At 39.5% G+C, this 16,239-nt stretch overlaps 1 protein-coding gene across 2 annotated transcripts; it reads left to right on the forward strand.

The window, feature by feature from the left end:
- Nucleotides 1-1,647: 1,647 nt before the first annotated feature.
- Nucleotides 1,648-16,219, forward strand: Sgcb (sarcoglycan beta). Of its 2 annotated transcripts, none has more exons than XM_070013150.1 (6): nucleotides 1,648-1,723; nucleotides 4,038-4,247; nucleotides 7,559-7,744; nucleotides 8,664-8,855; nucleotides 9,119-9,250; nucleotides 12,775-16,219. In XM_070013150.1, the coding sequence occupies exons 1-6, from the start codon at nucleotides 1,685-1,687 to the stop codon at nucleotides 12,973-12,975; spliced, it is 960 nt and encodes a 319-aa protein (XP_069869251.1). In that variant the 5' UTR covers nucleotides 1,648-1,684; the 3' UTR covers nucleotides 12,976-16,219. The 2 variants fall into 2 exon arrangements, with proteins under 2 accessions (XP_069869251.1, XP_069869252.1); XM_070013151.1 differs by having other exon boundaries at nucleotides 4,041-4,247.
- Nucleotides 16,220-16,239: the final 20 nt, after the last annotated feature.

A 16,239-nucleotide genomic window follows, 5' to 3' on the forward strand; every position in this document is an offset into this window, starting at 1 on the left:
CTGCTGCTTGGACCTGCATTTGACAACTGTGCTTTGAGGGGTGAACCTGCAGTTCCTAAAACTTACCTGGTCCCCTCCAGAGATATTTCCTTGTGTTGGTATCAGTTCTTATCTCTGAGTTCAGTACAGCCCCTGGGAACACTATAGCTTCTTTAACCCTTCCACAGACATTCGGTGACCTGTACACTGTTATTGTGTGAAATGTTGAATATATAATCTGAGGACCAATATTAGGAAAGAATTGACAAAAGAAACCTGCCAATGATTCATGGCTATCAAGTGAACTCAGTGGTATTTGATAAATAAAGCCAATGAAATTGATGTAGCATGTGGCTTTGTTAATATTCAATACATTCTGACATTGTTAAAGGATACAAGCACCTGTCTGTGTTTCTGCTGTAGCTCACAACATGACTTTTGCCAAAATCAGGGGAAGAGAATGAAAACAAGACTAGAAGGCATTTTACAGACTGTGACAGACTAAGTTAAACTTCACAGCAGAGCAATGAAATAAGCCTTTTGGTTTTCCAAAAGTAAAATTTACCTTGTTCCAGAAGAAAGGAAGTTTCCTGCTGAGTTAGAGAGCCCTGGGGCCTGACGGTGCTTTCTAGAAGTCATTCACTGCATGAACACCTTTTGAATCCTGGTTGAATCTCACTTCACTGTATTTCCTTTCAGCTGAAAATATATATTGGATCATATTCACAAGGAACAACCAAATTTTACTCAGTTACTAGCACCAATGGTGGCTTCTTTGTGTGCAGTAAATGTCTGTGAAGTTAGTAAGCTCCATTAACACTTTCCCACACTGTACTGACAATATAGTACAGGAAAACACCTGCGCCACCAGCAGACTTCAGAAGCCCTCCAAAGTTAAGCAGCGGTCCCGCACGCTGAGAGTGTTTTCAAGATGTTAGCTAATTCCTAACTGCTGACTTCTGTTAACGCTCTCCTCACCCCCATCCTCCCGCGGAGGCCTCTCCACACCACAGCCAAGGAGGTCCGGGCCTAGGAAGCCCTGAGAACTCCCAGCTCAGGATGTCCCCAACCCTGGGGGCCAGAGGAGAGGTACGTTCTGTATTTTCAAGGGACTCTGGGAGCGGCCCGCGGGCTCGTGGCTTCCCCAGCCCCTGATGGTTCACCCACCTGGAGACGACGACCAGTAGTGGCCAGAATCTCCCTCGGGCAGAGGGATGAGGTTGTGGGCAAGGATGGGGCCATCATGCAAAGAGAGGGCGGGGATAAAGCGGGTGAGGATGGGGCGGAGTTGTGGGAATGGGCGGGGCCGTGTGTGGGAGGGGCCTGCGTGACTACGAGGGGCGGGGCCTGAGGGAAGAGGCGGTGGCAATACGGGCATGGGTGGGGCAGAGGTGTGATCAGGGGCGGGGCAAGCAGAGGCATGGGCAAGGCAAGTGGCTGGGTGAGGGTTGAGTGGGTGGGGGCGGAGGTGTGAGAAAGAGGTGGGGCTTGGCTGAGACTGGGGGCGGATGGAGGTGTGAGATGGGTGGGAGGGGCTGAAGCGGGGGGGGGGGGGGGGGGAGGGGGAGGAAGTGAGAGCGGGAAAGAAATGAGGAGCAGGCGCACTTGCAAATTAGGGGCGGGGCCAGGCCCGGAAGGCGTGGCGTGCCTTACAGTGGGGCGGGATCACCTCAGCGGCGGCGGCGGCGGCGGCAGACGCGGGAAGATGGCGGCAGCGGCGGCGGCCGCGGCGGCGGCCGAGCAGGTCTGTAAGTCCCGCCGTGGACAGGACTGGGGAGCATGGAAGAGGCCAGGTCTTGCCCGTGGGACCGACTGACCGTAGGCTTTCGTAGACCGGGACGCCAAGGCCGGCGGCGGGGGGGGGCCGGGTTCCGCAGGGCAGAACGGCAGGAGCCGTCCGCAGAAGGGATGCTGCCCAAGGCCGGGAGAGCTGCCGGGCGGCCCGGGAGAGCGAGCCAGCCGCGGGCCTCGGCGGGGCCGAGCGGGGGGCCGCCGTCCCTGCGGCCCAGGCAGCGGGGTCAGGCTGGACGGGCCGGGCCGTGCCCAGCCCCGCGCTCCGCGGAGAGGCGGATAAAAATAACCCGGGCCCCCGCCCGAGGCTGGCGGACACCGCGGGGAGCCGTCAGCTGCTGCTGGGTGTGGCGCTGGGGGCCCCGGCCTGCGGCCCGCCCAGACCGCCCCTCCCTCGCCACTCCTCCGAGATCTAGTTACCCGAGTCAAACTCCTGTCCAGTGCAGGTTGAGCCCGTGCTTTAAATACGTCGTCAGTTTGTAACTCAGAGCCGTTTTAGAGATTGTTTCCAGAAAAAAAAAAAATGCATCAAGGTATATTTATGCATGCTTATCCATGCCCGTGTGCACGCAGGTGCAGGCACTGTTGGGCGCGATTTATGATGATGAAAGTAAGTTTCATAATCCCTTCTCAAGTGATTTTTTTTTTAAATAAGGAGTAGGGTCGTTTCTCTGGATAAAGCCGCATTCGTCATGGTTTGAAAAGCAGACAGGCGCCGAGTCGTCAATATTCTGTTTGACCTTGGGAACGATTTTTCTAAGGGATTGACATTTATTCACTAGTGATTTCCTGCTTCGTGAAAGATCTTGTCTTTCGTATTGTACTGGTCTTCTCTGAAATCTTTTATCTTTACCCTGTGTTAGTCAACGGTTGCTATAACCAATACCTGAGATAATCAACTTACAGGAGGAAAACTGTTTGTTTATTTGTTTGTTTTGGCTTCAGAGTTCCCAATCCATCAGCAATTTCTCCAATGGTTTTAGGCCTGGTGGGAATGTGTGACAGAACAAAATTGCTCAGTTATGGCTAGAGAAAGAGAGAAATAGGAGCAGGAGGACCCACTTTCCCCTCCAAGAGTCTACCTTCAGTTACTGAGAGACACCCCACTAGGCCCTATCTCCCAGTTATAGTTGTGTGCTGAGCAGCAAACCTGTACCACGTGATCCTTTGCGGGACACTTAAGAAATCTAAACTACAGCAATTCACCTTGGCTTTTTCTACCCTCTGCTATTATACATGCAAATCTTTTCCAAGTTAGAGGAGGGGTGATTTAAATCACAGCCTTTCTCTGACAGTTAATTCTGCATCTTTAATTGTCTCTTTCCTTTTGCATCCTTTTGGACATGAGCATAGAGGTACACATACTAGTATCAGAGCTGTCTGTTCCCTTCTTACCGATTTGTTATCAAAAAATCATCTTTGACAATCATGAAGGTACTTTTGTTTTCACGTGTGCTCGTACCAGGACTTGACCTCAGAGGATGGCCACTGTCCCTTAGCTTTTTGCTCAAGGGTGATGTTCTACCACTTGTGTCACACATCTACTTCTAGCTTTTTGGTGGTTAATTGGAGATAAGAGGCTCACAGACTTTTCTGTCCCAAGCTGACTTTGAACTGTGTTCCTCAGATCTCAGCCGCCTGAGTAGCTAGGATTACAGGCCTGAGCCACTGGCTCTGGCAACAAACATGAAGTTACTTTTTAAAAATCATACTGTAATCTCTGTACAATATCTCATTATATCTCATTTTCCAGTATTCTTGCACATTTAAGGTTCCCTGAAACTAACTAGATTCTTAGCTCTTCTCTTCCTTTTATCCTATTTTTCCCAGTGATGTGGTCTCATAGTTACAATATGCTCTAGGCTCAGGATTCCCAAATCTGTATGTTGGTTCAGAATGACCAGCAAACTGTGTCAAGCATTCCAAATTCTTCCTATATAAATGAAAAAATACATTTAAGTAAAAATATATAATTAATAAAAACTATAGTGTACATACTATAGTGTCAGTTGTGTCTAGAAATGAGCTGTACACATTACTGACAGTAGGTCTATTGAAAGCAAAGAGGAAATACATGTTGTCAGTCACCCAGAGGGTCTGTGTGCCATCCCTCTACGCTCATTAATGTCCTTACTTGAAACCACAACTCAATGTAACCTTCAAGTTGTCAGTGGGACATTCACCAGTTCAGCTGCTTCATTATGAATTTGAGCTTCATGAATGCATTAAAAAGAGTGGCTTGTTGTTCCATTTTGCTTGATTTTTAGCAGAGTTCCAATGGGCCTGTAAAGAAATCCATGCGAGAGAAGGCTGTTGAGAGAAGAAATGTCAATAAAGAGCACAACAGTAACTTTAAAGCCGGATATATTCCAATTGATGAAGATCGGCTGCATAAAACCGGATTGAGGGGGAGAAAAGGCAACCTAGCCATCTGTGTGATTGTCCTCTTGTTTATCCTGGCTGTCATCAATCTAGTTGTGAGTATATGAGGCAAAATATTCTTTTTTTGACTACTATGAGGAATTTTCATCTTTTTTTTTTAACAGTGATAATTTGAACTTTGTTTCTATAACTTCTTTTGGGACTGTCTTATATTCTGCTTTTAATTTATATATGTGTATCTTCTATTGGATTTAGTTAATACCTTATATAATAAAAACTTCAAAGCTTCTGTCTCCAACACTGCAAAAATAAGTAAATAAAAGGTACATTTTTAAATTTTAAACCTAGTAGGCTAATATTTTCATGAATTAATCTCAGTTAAAAAAAATGTTGGTTGATTCTTCCCTTTAAGGGATGTGACTATTGGTAAAGATAAAGTTGTAATAGAGAAAAACTTTGCCATGATTTTACTACCTCTTCTAAAAATAATGTTTTCTGTTTTTATTCAGCATTTCCTACAGTCAGTATTTCCTTTTCAGATTTTAAACTTGTAAACTTTTTGATGGTGAAAGTTCGTACTTTGTAGTCATAAGTCCCTTTTTAAAAAGGGAAAAGATATGGTAGGCTGTTGTATACAGAGGTTGTAGACTTGGCATGTCACCATTTCCAAAGATATATACCTTATTTGTACCAGTACCAGGGCTTGAACTTGGGGCCTGGGCACTGATCCTTACTTCCAACTTTTTGCTGGTAATTGGAGATAGAGTCTCATGGATTTTCCTGCCCAGGCTGGTTTCAAACAGCAATCCTCAGATCTTAGCCTGCTGAGTCACTAGTATTATAGGCATAAGCACTGACACCCAACTTGATGTTCACTTTTTAAAAGTAGAAGCTTTTGAATTTGAGGTTGTGATCTCTAAAGGTTGATTTTGAAACCCTCTTCTCTATGTGTAGATCAATATTTTCAGATTGGATTTCAATGTGGAGCAACTTGAAAAGTGATTTCATTTATTTTATTTGTTCTAATGCTTTCTAGCCAACCTTTCTATTTTATGTTTATCTAAAACTCTTTTGTCTATGCTTTCACTAAAATAAGAACTGTTTCTATAGATTTCATAGTACTATAAATAGCTTTAACTAGGAGCATATATTCTGAATTTATTTTATCAATGTGTTTTATAAGAAACTCCTGGGTATAAAATGTCAGAACAAAGACATTTCTATCTAAACAAAAGGATAGAAATGATTTCTTAAAAAGGTTATCCTAATGTAACAATGTCAAGAAATACAAGTATCTTTGAAAACTAAACTGTAATATTTGAAGAAAAAAGAGGAGAGATCTGGCAAATAACTTCACAGAGAGGAGAAGCTGCTTGTATTTGTGTGTTGCGGAGGGGTTGTGGGCTGTGTTGATGAGTAGCCTTAGGAATTGGAAGTGCCTGGAAAGGCAAGAGTAGTCAGGAACTGAAACAGGACTTTGGAAATTCTGATAGTCAGATGCCCATGCTGCCCCACTTCTAGGCAGCACTTAGGAAGCTTCCGCTCCAAACCCCGTCCCAAATCGGTGAGAGTCAGAATACCCAAGAGCAGGTAGAGTTCTTTCTGCCTGATGCAAAGGACAACAGGGTGGGTTGTAGGTTAGTCTGAAGGCTGAGCACTGAAGCTCCATTTCCAGCTCTCCCTTGTCCTCATCCTCTACCTCCAGCTCCCCTGACAGCAGGCAGGAGATAAAGAAGCTCTCAGGAGGACGGAGGCACCTAGAGAAAACAGGTGATGGTTGTCAGATTTAGCGGGTGCCCATGAAAAAGCCCACTGTTGTTCCCTATTGTAAAGCAGACCGTTCACAAGCCCCACCCACATACAGAGAATTGTCCATGCATTTTTATTACCTCACTGTTAAGTATGAACACTCAGCAAGGCATCAATAGATTTTTTTTGAAAAATGATAGAAACCAAAGTATCCAAATTGGATTTTCCCTTTAGAAAAAGGAAAGAATGATAGAAAACCTAAAATCAGCATCTTCAGAGAAATAGAGGATATTATGCCCATGAAACCAGAATAACATGCCATTTTAAAGAAGTGATTAAGGACATAAGGAAGAACTCATATAAATAGGCAAGAGAGGGAAGATAGGAAAGGGGAAGGGCAAGAGGGAGGGGAATAATAGGCAATGGGAGACATTGGAAGATAAATAGTAAGAGATTTTCCAGAAGATTCAACAAAATTAGAGAATCTGGGAGCTTTCTGTTTATAGGAGATTCTGAAAGTTCAGGTGGAAGAAACATTGGAGAGAGTTACCAAATGAAATGAAGAAAATTTTCTAGATCAGATTGAAAACTATTATTTGAGGTCCAACATAATACATTAAAATAGTCTCATATCCAGACCATTACTATGAAATCTAAGAAAACCCAGAATAGTGGTAAATTTCCAAGTCTTCTAGGATGGAGAAATACAGGCTGCATATAAAGAATGGACAATCAAAATGTTATCAGACTCTCAGATGTAGCATTGAAAACCTAATGACCATAAAGTAATGGCTTGATGTTCAAAAAATAATAATTCAAGACTTTAAATTTATACTTAGCCACACTGTCAGATGTCAGAGATTAAGGATATGTTCTTGCCATACATATGCTCCAAAACATTTTATTCCTCATGCATTGTTTCAAAGGAGCCTAAATTTTCTATCCAGAGAAAACCAAGAAAGTTAAAAAGACAGATTTAGGCAACTGGTTATTTTACACAGGAGAAAGAAGGAAGTTCCAATGTGAAAGTGAAGGGAAAATTCAGTTATACCTGTGCAGGAGCCTAATGGAGCTAAATGGCAGTGGAAAGATGGGGACTCCAGAAAGATTAGCTGAAAGAGAAAAATAAAATGATTGTGTTGGGCCAGAAATGTGGCTTAGTGGTAGAGTGCCTAGCATGGGTTCAACTTTTCAGTACTACATAAACAGAAAAACCCAAAGTAGAGCTGTGGCTCAAGTGGTAGAGTGTTAGCCTTGAGCAAAAGAAGCTCAGGGATAGTGCTCAAGCCCTGAGTTCAAGCCCCAGGACTGGCAAAAAAAAGAAAAGAAAAAGGAATATATTATTTGAGAAGTTTAGACTTAAAGATCATTTTAGCTGAGTGCTGGTGGCTCATGCCTGCATTCCTAGCTACTCAGGAGGCTGAGATCTGAGGATCATGGTTCAAAGCCAGCTTGGGCAAGAAAGTCCATGAGACTCATCTCCAAATAATCACCTTGCTTAATATATCTTATCAGTAGAAAATCAATTGATGTTCATCTCACTGATAAAATAATTTTGAACACTTTTAATGTTTTGGCCCTTGTCTTTTCTATTTGCTTCCCAGGTGTGCCAAGTATACACTGCCTGTTAACAGTGAACTTGGATGCTCTTTTTCAGATAACTCTTGTCATCTGGGCTGTGATTCGCATTGGACCAAATGGCTGTGACAGCATGGAGTTCCATGAAAGTGGTCTTCTTCGATTTAAACAAGTATCTGACATGGGAGTTATTCATCCTCTTTATAAGAGTACAGTAGGAGGAAGGCGAAATGAAAACTTGGTCATCACTGGCAACAACCAGCCTGTAAGTCACCATATTATCTGAAGTATAATGTGAATAGAAGCAAAGCATTAGAAAACAATTTTTGGAAAAATCTGGACTTGAGTACTAGAACTAGATGTCTTCCTCTAGGAAAAAAATTGTATACATATGTTCATCATTGTAGTAGTTGTCATAAATATTCATCATTTGCTAACATTGCTGTTTTCATAATCTATTAAAAATAGATGCTTTCTAGATCACATTCAGTGGTATCCTTGACAGATGCAATTTGATGTCATTATACAGAAGTATTTAAAATAGATAGAATATTCTTTTCTCTTACATCTGAGGAAAGCATTGCAAAAGCACCTTCCTAGGTTAGAAAACCCTGTTTTTAAATGAGACTCTAAATGATAACCAGCCACTGTACTCAGTGGCAAGCCAGGATAAGTAGCTGCTATCACATAAGAATTTTTTTTAAAATTTCATCCTGGGGCTTGAGCACTGTGCTCAAAGCTAGTGCTCTACCCCTTGATCAACAGCTCCACTTCTGGCTTTTTTTTTGGTGCTTAATTGGAGATAGTCTCACAGACTTTCCTGTCTGGACTGGCATCAAACTACAATCCTCAGATCTCAGCCTCCTGAGCAGCTAGAATTACAGATGTGAGCCATCAGTGCCCAGCTTCACGTAGGCTTTTAACTGAGTAAAATCTCAAGCAAGTGTTCTTACCTCCTCCCCTGGCCATCTTAGGTACTGACCTATGTTCTCCTATCAGTACTTTTGGGCTCTTATATAAGCAAATAAGCATGTAAGTCTTCACTTTAAAGAACTCTTCTCTGAAGTGATTGGAGCTATAATTTAAAATATTTGAAGTTGTCTTATTGTAGTTTTTAAAAATAATGTTCGTGAATCTGAGATACCATATTCTTTGAAAATTCGTAATAAAGTGTTTTTCTGAAGATTGTTTTTCAGCAAGGGACAACAAAGCTCAGTGTAGAAAAGAACAAAACTTCTATCACAAGTGACATTGGAATGCAGTTTTTCGACCCCAGGACTCAAAATATCTTGTTCAGCACAGACTATGAAACTCATGAGTTTCATTTGCCAAGCGGAGTGAAGAGTTTGAACGTTCAAAAAGCATCTACTGAAAGGGTATGATTTGTTTTCTTCTTTTTATGAATAAAAGAGAATTGTTGCCTAAAATTATAAAGTGGGAGGAGAGTTTTACCATTTTTACACTGGCATAAAAGAATATGTTCTGAAAAGGGTTAGTACTAGACCTGTCATTACTAGCTTGTGTGAGAATTATCACTTATCTCTAGAACATGTCTTTTCAAAGCTTATTTCTCTATCTATGATAATAATTCACACATTAATTTAGAAATTTTTCTCAGTATTTCTTTTTTAATTTTTAGATTACCAGCAATGCTACCAGTGATTTAAATATAAAAGTTGATGGGCGTGCTATTGTGCGTGGAAATGAAGGAGTATTCATCATGGGAAAAACCATTGAATTTCACATGGGTGGAAACATGGAATTAAAAGCTGTGAGTAGGGGCTAGGAAGGTGGCTCAGTGGTAGAGTGCTTGCCTTGCATGCATGAGGCCCTGGGTTTGATTCCTCAGCACCACATTAGCAAAAAGAAAAAAGCCGGAAATGGCACTGTGACTCAAGTGGTAGAGCACTAGCTTTGAGCTGAAGAGCTGAGGGACAGCCCCAGGCCCCACAACCGGACCCAAAAAAAAAAAAAAAAAAAAAGCTGTGAGTATTTACTTATTTTAAAAATTTAGGAGAATATTAAATTCTTGAATAGGTAAGTTCATATATTGCAATTGTTAAAAGTGAGTATATTTTTCCATCCTGGAGAAATATTCAAAATATATTATTTAGTGAAAGAATTATAAATCAATTTGTGAAATATATTAATTTTTATTTTTCAGGACATATATATTTATAATAACCTAAAAGACTTGTCAAAAATGTCAATAATATTTATTCATTTTAAAATCACAAAAGTAAAATCCAAAAATTCTAAAAGAGAATTCTGAAAGATAAGACTATGCCCTGAAGTTGTTGTTTTAAATAAAGATTTTTCATATTATTTTCTGAGTTTCATATCTAATGATGTGAAAAAACAAGTAGCAAATATATAAAATATGTTTGTATTTAGCCATGTATTAATTTAAAAGGAAAAATATCTCTGCCTTTATTGGTGTTGTTGAAAGTGAAATATTCTTTATGTTGCACAAATTACATCTGAATGTAGCAGGTTCCATACCTACTTTGTACAAGAGAGACATAAGTCTAAACATTTTATACCCTTCCCAATTCTGGTCAAAACATAGTTATTTGAAATGCCTTTCTTTGGGCAAATGCTGTATACGACATATCTAAAGCTAATTAGAGATGTCCTTGCCAAGCATTAGCCCCTTAGCCTAAGGTTAGAAGTAATTCTTCCTTTTGTAAAAAAATTCAGTTTTACAGTTCTTACAAATAATTAGTGAAGTAGTCACTTCCGTTTCATAAACAGCAGAGACTTCCATCTCTAAATTATAATGATGAACCAGTGTGGCTCTTGTCAGTTCCACATCAGTGCTAAGCAGTTTGTCACTTGCATTGTGTATGAAGCCATTGTTCTGAGAGATGTGTGGATGAACAGCCTGACCAGGGACCAGGGCTGCTTTCTGCACTAGAAATTAGCAACAGTTCTGTGCCATTTGCATAGAGACTATGGAAAGTTTTCTAAACCTTTCATTCTTTCCACAGGAAGATTCTCATGCCATTCTACCTTGTTCTTAACAAGAGAAATGTTAAAATATGGAAATACACATATACATATATCAGTTTCTTCACTATTAAGGGAAAAGGAGCCAGAATTGAAAAGAGACTTAGTTTTATAACTCAGCTAATACCAATAGTGAAAGTATATAAGCTAATCATTAGAAGAGTTTTATCAAGCTACTTTTTAAATTTTATTTTTTACATTTTCTTTTTAATTGACTTGCAGTGTACATATTTATGAAGTGTAATGTGTGATATTTTAATCTGTAGGTACAATGTACAATGATCAGATGTGAATCTTAAATCATCTTAAATATTTATCTTTGTGGTGAGAACATTCAAAATTTTTCATCACCAAAATAGTAGTATTCACCATAGTCACCTGCTGTGCAAGACTAAAGAAAGTGAAACTCAGTGACCACAAGATGGCAGCACTGGAACAAAATTTGAAAAATAGACCCTTAAGAATTACATTTATTCTACACAGATTTATTCCTAAACTGAAAATTTGGATTAGGAATTCTCAGCCACTAAAGTTTATGAAATATTCCAAAGTACAAAGACTGAAATCTAAATTCTGGTCCCAGTCATTTCTGATAAAGGGTATTCAACTTGGACTACCACTACATAATAAGTGAATCAATTCTACTACTTTATAACCTACTTTCTCTAATTCCTGTAAACATCATGAGTTAGCTGATGACTGCCTTAGAGCTGCTGCCTGAACCTTTCCTCTGAACTACTATTCACTCACCCAATTACCTGCTTACCTGTCTCCTTCCATACCTAACAGGTATCTGAAATCTAACAGGCCTAAATCAAAAACCTCAATAGCCCTTATAGCCCAGGCTGGCCTAAAACTCCTAATCTTCTCCCAACTGCTAGGATTACAGACTTCTAGATTATAAATGTGTACTTGTAATTTACCACCATTCCTGGCTCAGAGTGACCAGTTAAAAAGATCTTCTCACTTTATTTATTTGAACCTCTAAATGACTTCCAATCCAATTTCAAATAAAATTCAAAATCCATTCCCTGGATGTAGAGCTATGGTTCCTAGTTATTTCTTTGTCTCTTGTTACAGTTATACCAGATGTCCCCCTTATTCTCATTGCTGCATCCATACTGGCCTCTGTACCATGCCTAGAAAACCAGGCACATCACTGTGGAGCCTTTGCATGCATTGTTTCCTCTGCACAGAGCACCCTTCCCCAGTTACCTACATATCCTGTTCCTTCACTTCTCCCAGTTCCTGTTGGATATGACCTCATCAGAAAGACCTCCCTGACAACCCTCTGGAAAATGGAATCCCCCCAGCCTTTCTCTGCTAACCATGTTTTATTTTTCCCCATAGCATTTGTCCCATCCAGTGTTCTATATGTTTCTACACATTCATCTGTTTATTATCTGCTTCCATCCCATTCAACATCAGCTATATCAGAACTTAGATTTTACTTAACCTATTTACTAGTGTACCCTACAGTTAGGATTGACACATAGTAGGTACTTGATAATTATTTGTTAAATGAATGAAAGGAAGAAAGGGGAGAAGGAAGAAGAAAACAGGTTGGTACTACCTAAAAAAGAAAGTATTAAGGATCTGCAATCCTGTCTAAGGAGTAAGGTTTGAAACCAGCTTGGGCAGCAGAAAAGTCTGCAAGAGACTTCATCTCCACTTAACCAGCAAATAGCTGGACTGGAGGCATGGCTTAAATGGTAGAATGCAAGCTGAGCAAGCTCAAAGCCCTGAGTTCAAGCCCCAGTACTGGCACATACCAAAAAAAGAAAAGAAAGAAAAAAAGTTACTTGAGGAGTGAGCTTGAAAAAGAGAACCTCCAGGCTGTGTTCTTTGAGTTGGCTGCCTTCTAAATTATTAACTTATTTCTATCCATTAAAGTTAATTTCCTCTAAGATAGTCTTTTCTTCTCATTGTCACAAATTTATCAACTAGTAACTTAATTCTCTTAGAAGTTAGCAAGGGAAAATGATCTGAGACTTCATTCAACAACACTTTTTTAATACACTTAGGAGTCAGATGTCATTTTAACTAGTAGTTACAAGTTAGGTGCTGTTTTGTTGACATACAGTAAGGACAGAATGAGTCGCAAAGTCATTAATTAGTTGAATCTTGATACTAGTTTTGGTTTTTGTTGTCAGCTGTGCTTGATTTTGGTCATGACATTACTCTCTCACTTCTTTTCTTGTTAACATTCCAGTAAGTTTTGTTAGTTACCTTTGTTGTGTAGATATTTGTGGAGGTAAATAAATCATATCATTATCCTCCCCACAGGAAAACAGCATCATCCTAAATGGGACTGTGATGGTCAGCACAAGCCGTCTACCTAGTTCGTCCAGTGGAGAGCAGCCAGTGGGTGACTGGGTGCGTTTCAAGCTCTGCATGTGTGCTGACGGGACACTCTTCAAGGTGCAAGTAACCAACCACAACATGGGCTGCCAGATCTCAGACAATCCTTGTGGAAACACACATTAGAAGAACTCTAGAGGTCGTCAGTATATTCATATCTTGCCTTTTTAAAAAATATGCATGCAAATCATGTTTTTACAGAGTTTGTGATAACTCATAATTATTTTATCTGGAGGTCACTACTGTATTATGTAGTCTCCATAATTAAGACATTTTTCAGTGCCTGAATTCTAATAGATTTTATTAAGTTGCACTGATCTTCAAAAGATAGTTCTTTAAGTAACTTAGTTAATAAAATTAATCTTTAAAGAAGTATTTTTTTAAATTTTATTATCCCTTATCTGAAAGATAAAGGGCTGAAACAAACTAGTTAGACTCATCATCAGTCAGCTTTTGGGGATAGACCCTAAGAGACATTTAAAAGATACTCCATCAATGGTCCCTGCTGTTTTGGCTGCTAAAAGGAAAGATGCACATTAATCTTGTGCATTAATCTTGAGCCATACCCTTCCATGCAAGTGAAGTCATTAAGGAATTTAATACATGTAAGATCCTGTTCTGCAATATATTGTTTATTTGAAATAATGGTTAATATTAAGTGCTCACAAAGTGTTAGACACTAAAACACTAACCACTAAAACACAATGATAGCTGCCATTCGCTGAGCACCTTACAGTTCCTAGATAGTGTCCTAGGCATTGCATGTTTAAAATCTAATTCGCACTGCAGTTCTAAAGTAGGTGTTACTGTTCGATCTTTTCCCATTAGGGAACTGAGGAACAGAGAAGTTAATTTGTCTCACAGCACATCGTAGATATGGGATTTCAAATGTCATCTTCTTTTATAATCTGTACCAATTTTCAATTATTTAAACCTCCTGAAAGATTGAATAAAAAGACTAAACTTAGCTAAGCAGGTAATAAGTAATAATCAAACAACAACAACAAAAAAAAAAAACCCTGTGCTATTCTAACAGTAAAATTCATGTCAGACAAAAAAAAAAAAAAAAAAAACGCCAATCACTATTAGATTTAAAATATTCAGTGGGAAGATCTAATTGGACTTTTTACCCATTTTCTACACAGTTGTCCTCTGCATACACGTACCTGAGTGGGCTAAAGAGATACCAGGATATTTATAGCCCAGTGGAAAGTGAGGAGACAGTTGGTCCAGACAAGCTCTGCTGTCCTGGAATGATAGGATGCATTTACTTCTGTGTGCCACACAACTATCACCCTGTTAAATATGCCCTGTGCACCAGGATGCACTGGACCAAAGGTTGCTAATACAGGAGATAATGCACATAATTTTGGGGGGGAGGGGAGTCATGGGGCTTGAACACAGGACCTGGGTGCTGTCCCTCAGCTCTTTTGCTCAAAGCTAGCACTCTACCAGTTTTAGCCACAATGCCACTTCCAGTTTTTTTTTTTTTTTTTTTGGTCCGGTCGTGGGGCCTGAACTCTGGGCCTGGGTGCTGTCCCTCAGCTCTTCAGCTCAAGGCTAGCACTCTACCATTTGAGCCACAGCGCCACTTCCGGCTTTTTTCTTTTTGCTTATGTGGTGCTGAGGAATCGAACCCAGGGCCTCATGCATGCAAGGCAAGCGCTCTACCACTGAGCCAACTTCCCAGCCCAACCACTTCCAGTTTTTGAGTGGTTAATTGAAGATAAGAGTCTCACAGAGATTTTTTTCTGCCCAAGCTGGCTTCAAACCACAGTCCTCAGATCTTAGCCTCCTGAATAGCTAGGATTATAGGCATGAGCCACCAGCACCTGGTGCAAGTAATTTTTAAATAAGTATAAGACTATCTCTGCCTCTAATATTACTATTTCATTGTAAGTATTTATAATTCTTAAGTCAGTTTAATGTATTTCCTATTTTATTTGAGAGGAACTCTGGCATTAAGATACATGGAAAATCAGAGACTAGGATCCCAAAGTAGGTTGGTGTAAAATAGGAAGTAGGGATGTAGCAGAAACCCAACTGCACCAAAATGTGACCACATTCTGTTATAGTCACTTGAAACTCTTTAAGAAAATCGATACAAAATGCAATTCATATTCAATATTGTCATGATTGGCTGTGATAGGAAAACTAGATACCTAAGAGATTATAAAGTCAAAAAGTTATATTGAAAAAAAGGAATTGACTAACACTGAGTGCAGTTTTTAAATGGAAAGGGAGAAAGCCTTTTGACCTCTGAGTATTATTAATTATAGCAGTATGTGAACCATTTGGATATATTCAGTATCATTAATATCTGAACGATGCTCAGAAAACTAAGTCAATAGAATTTTTGTTTAGACTTTTAAATTGTGCATTTGTTACTGTTCTATTTAAATTGCTTTGGGAATTTCAGTAAATATTTTTTACTAAAACTATATAACACTATATTACAAAATATTATTTATTGAATATATAATTCATGAAATGATCTATTTTTACTTCTCTGAAAGATACTTGTCTTTTTGATACATCTTCATTAAATGCTTTTGACAGAAGATATTTTGATGTTTTTATAGAGCTGATTGTTTCCTGGTATAGTATTATTGGGTACTTTGCAGGGTCTTAGTTTTTCCATTGAATGGGAAACTGGAAAATTCACTGAGAAACATAACAACCATGAACCATCCATTTTACCCATGACTTTGATTCCCAGTAAAGCGCAGCTACTCAGTCTCTCCACCAGATGGTATCTTTCCAATAAACAGAAGTTTGCCTCTTCCTGCTGTGTGCTCATTCCTTTGCACTGACCTCCACCCGACAAGCAGCCACGGGGAGGTAGGTGACAAAGGAAGGACCCCATTAGAGGCATGATGGTCCTTGTTTAAATAAGGACAGCATTCGAGAAGTGATTGCAATGGCAAAGAGGAGCGCAATAAATAAATGCAAGACTTTAGGGAGTCACTACCAGGCACCTGGGAAAAAAATGAAAATACCACAAAACAGAGACTATCCACAGTGTGCAATATTCGGAAGTCTGCCTACATGTATTCTTTTTGCATTATGAAAACAAAACCAAAATAAAGCTGTATTATTGTTTTAATGATGAAAAGGTGAACTTCTACCAGTTCTGAATGACTGTTTTTTTAAGGGAGTAAAACTGTTGTTAAGGTGCTACACTTGAAGAGACCATTGACATGCTGATAATTCTATTAATTTTTTTTAAATGCTGAGAAGGCAAAGGTTTCAAATTATGCCATATTAAAAAAAAACATAAATGTGTTACTGATTGCTAACTTGAGTGTTAGTTGATTCATTTGTAATAACGATTAATGACCTCTTTTTACAATAAAAGTTCTGTAAACTATTTGCTGTTTGTTTTTTAAT

This window comes from Dipodomys merriami, unplaced genomic scaffold (assembly GCF_024711535.1).
Source record: "Dipodomys merriami isolate MVZ:Mamm:240054 unplaced genomic scaffold, mDipMer1.0.p SCAF_9, whole genome shotgun sequence".
Taxonomy (NCBI): domain Eukaryota; kingdom Metazoa; phylum Chordata; class Mammalia; order Rodentia; family Heteromyidae; genus Dipodomys; species Dipodomys merriami.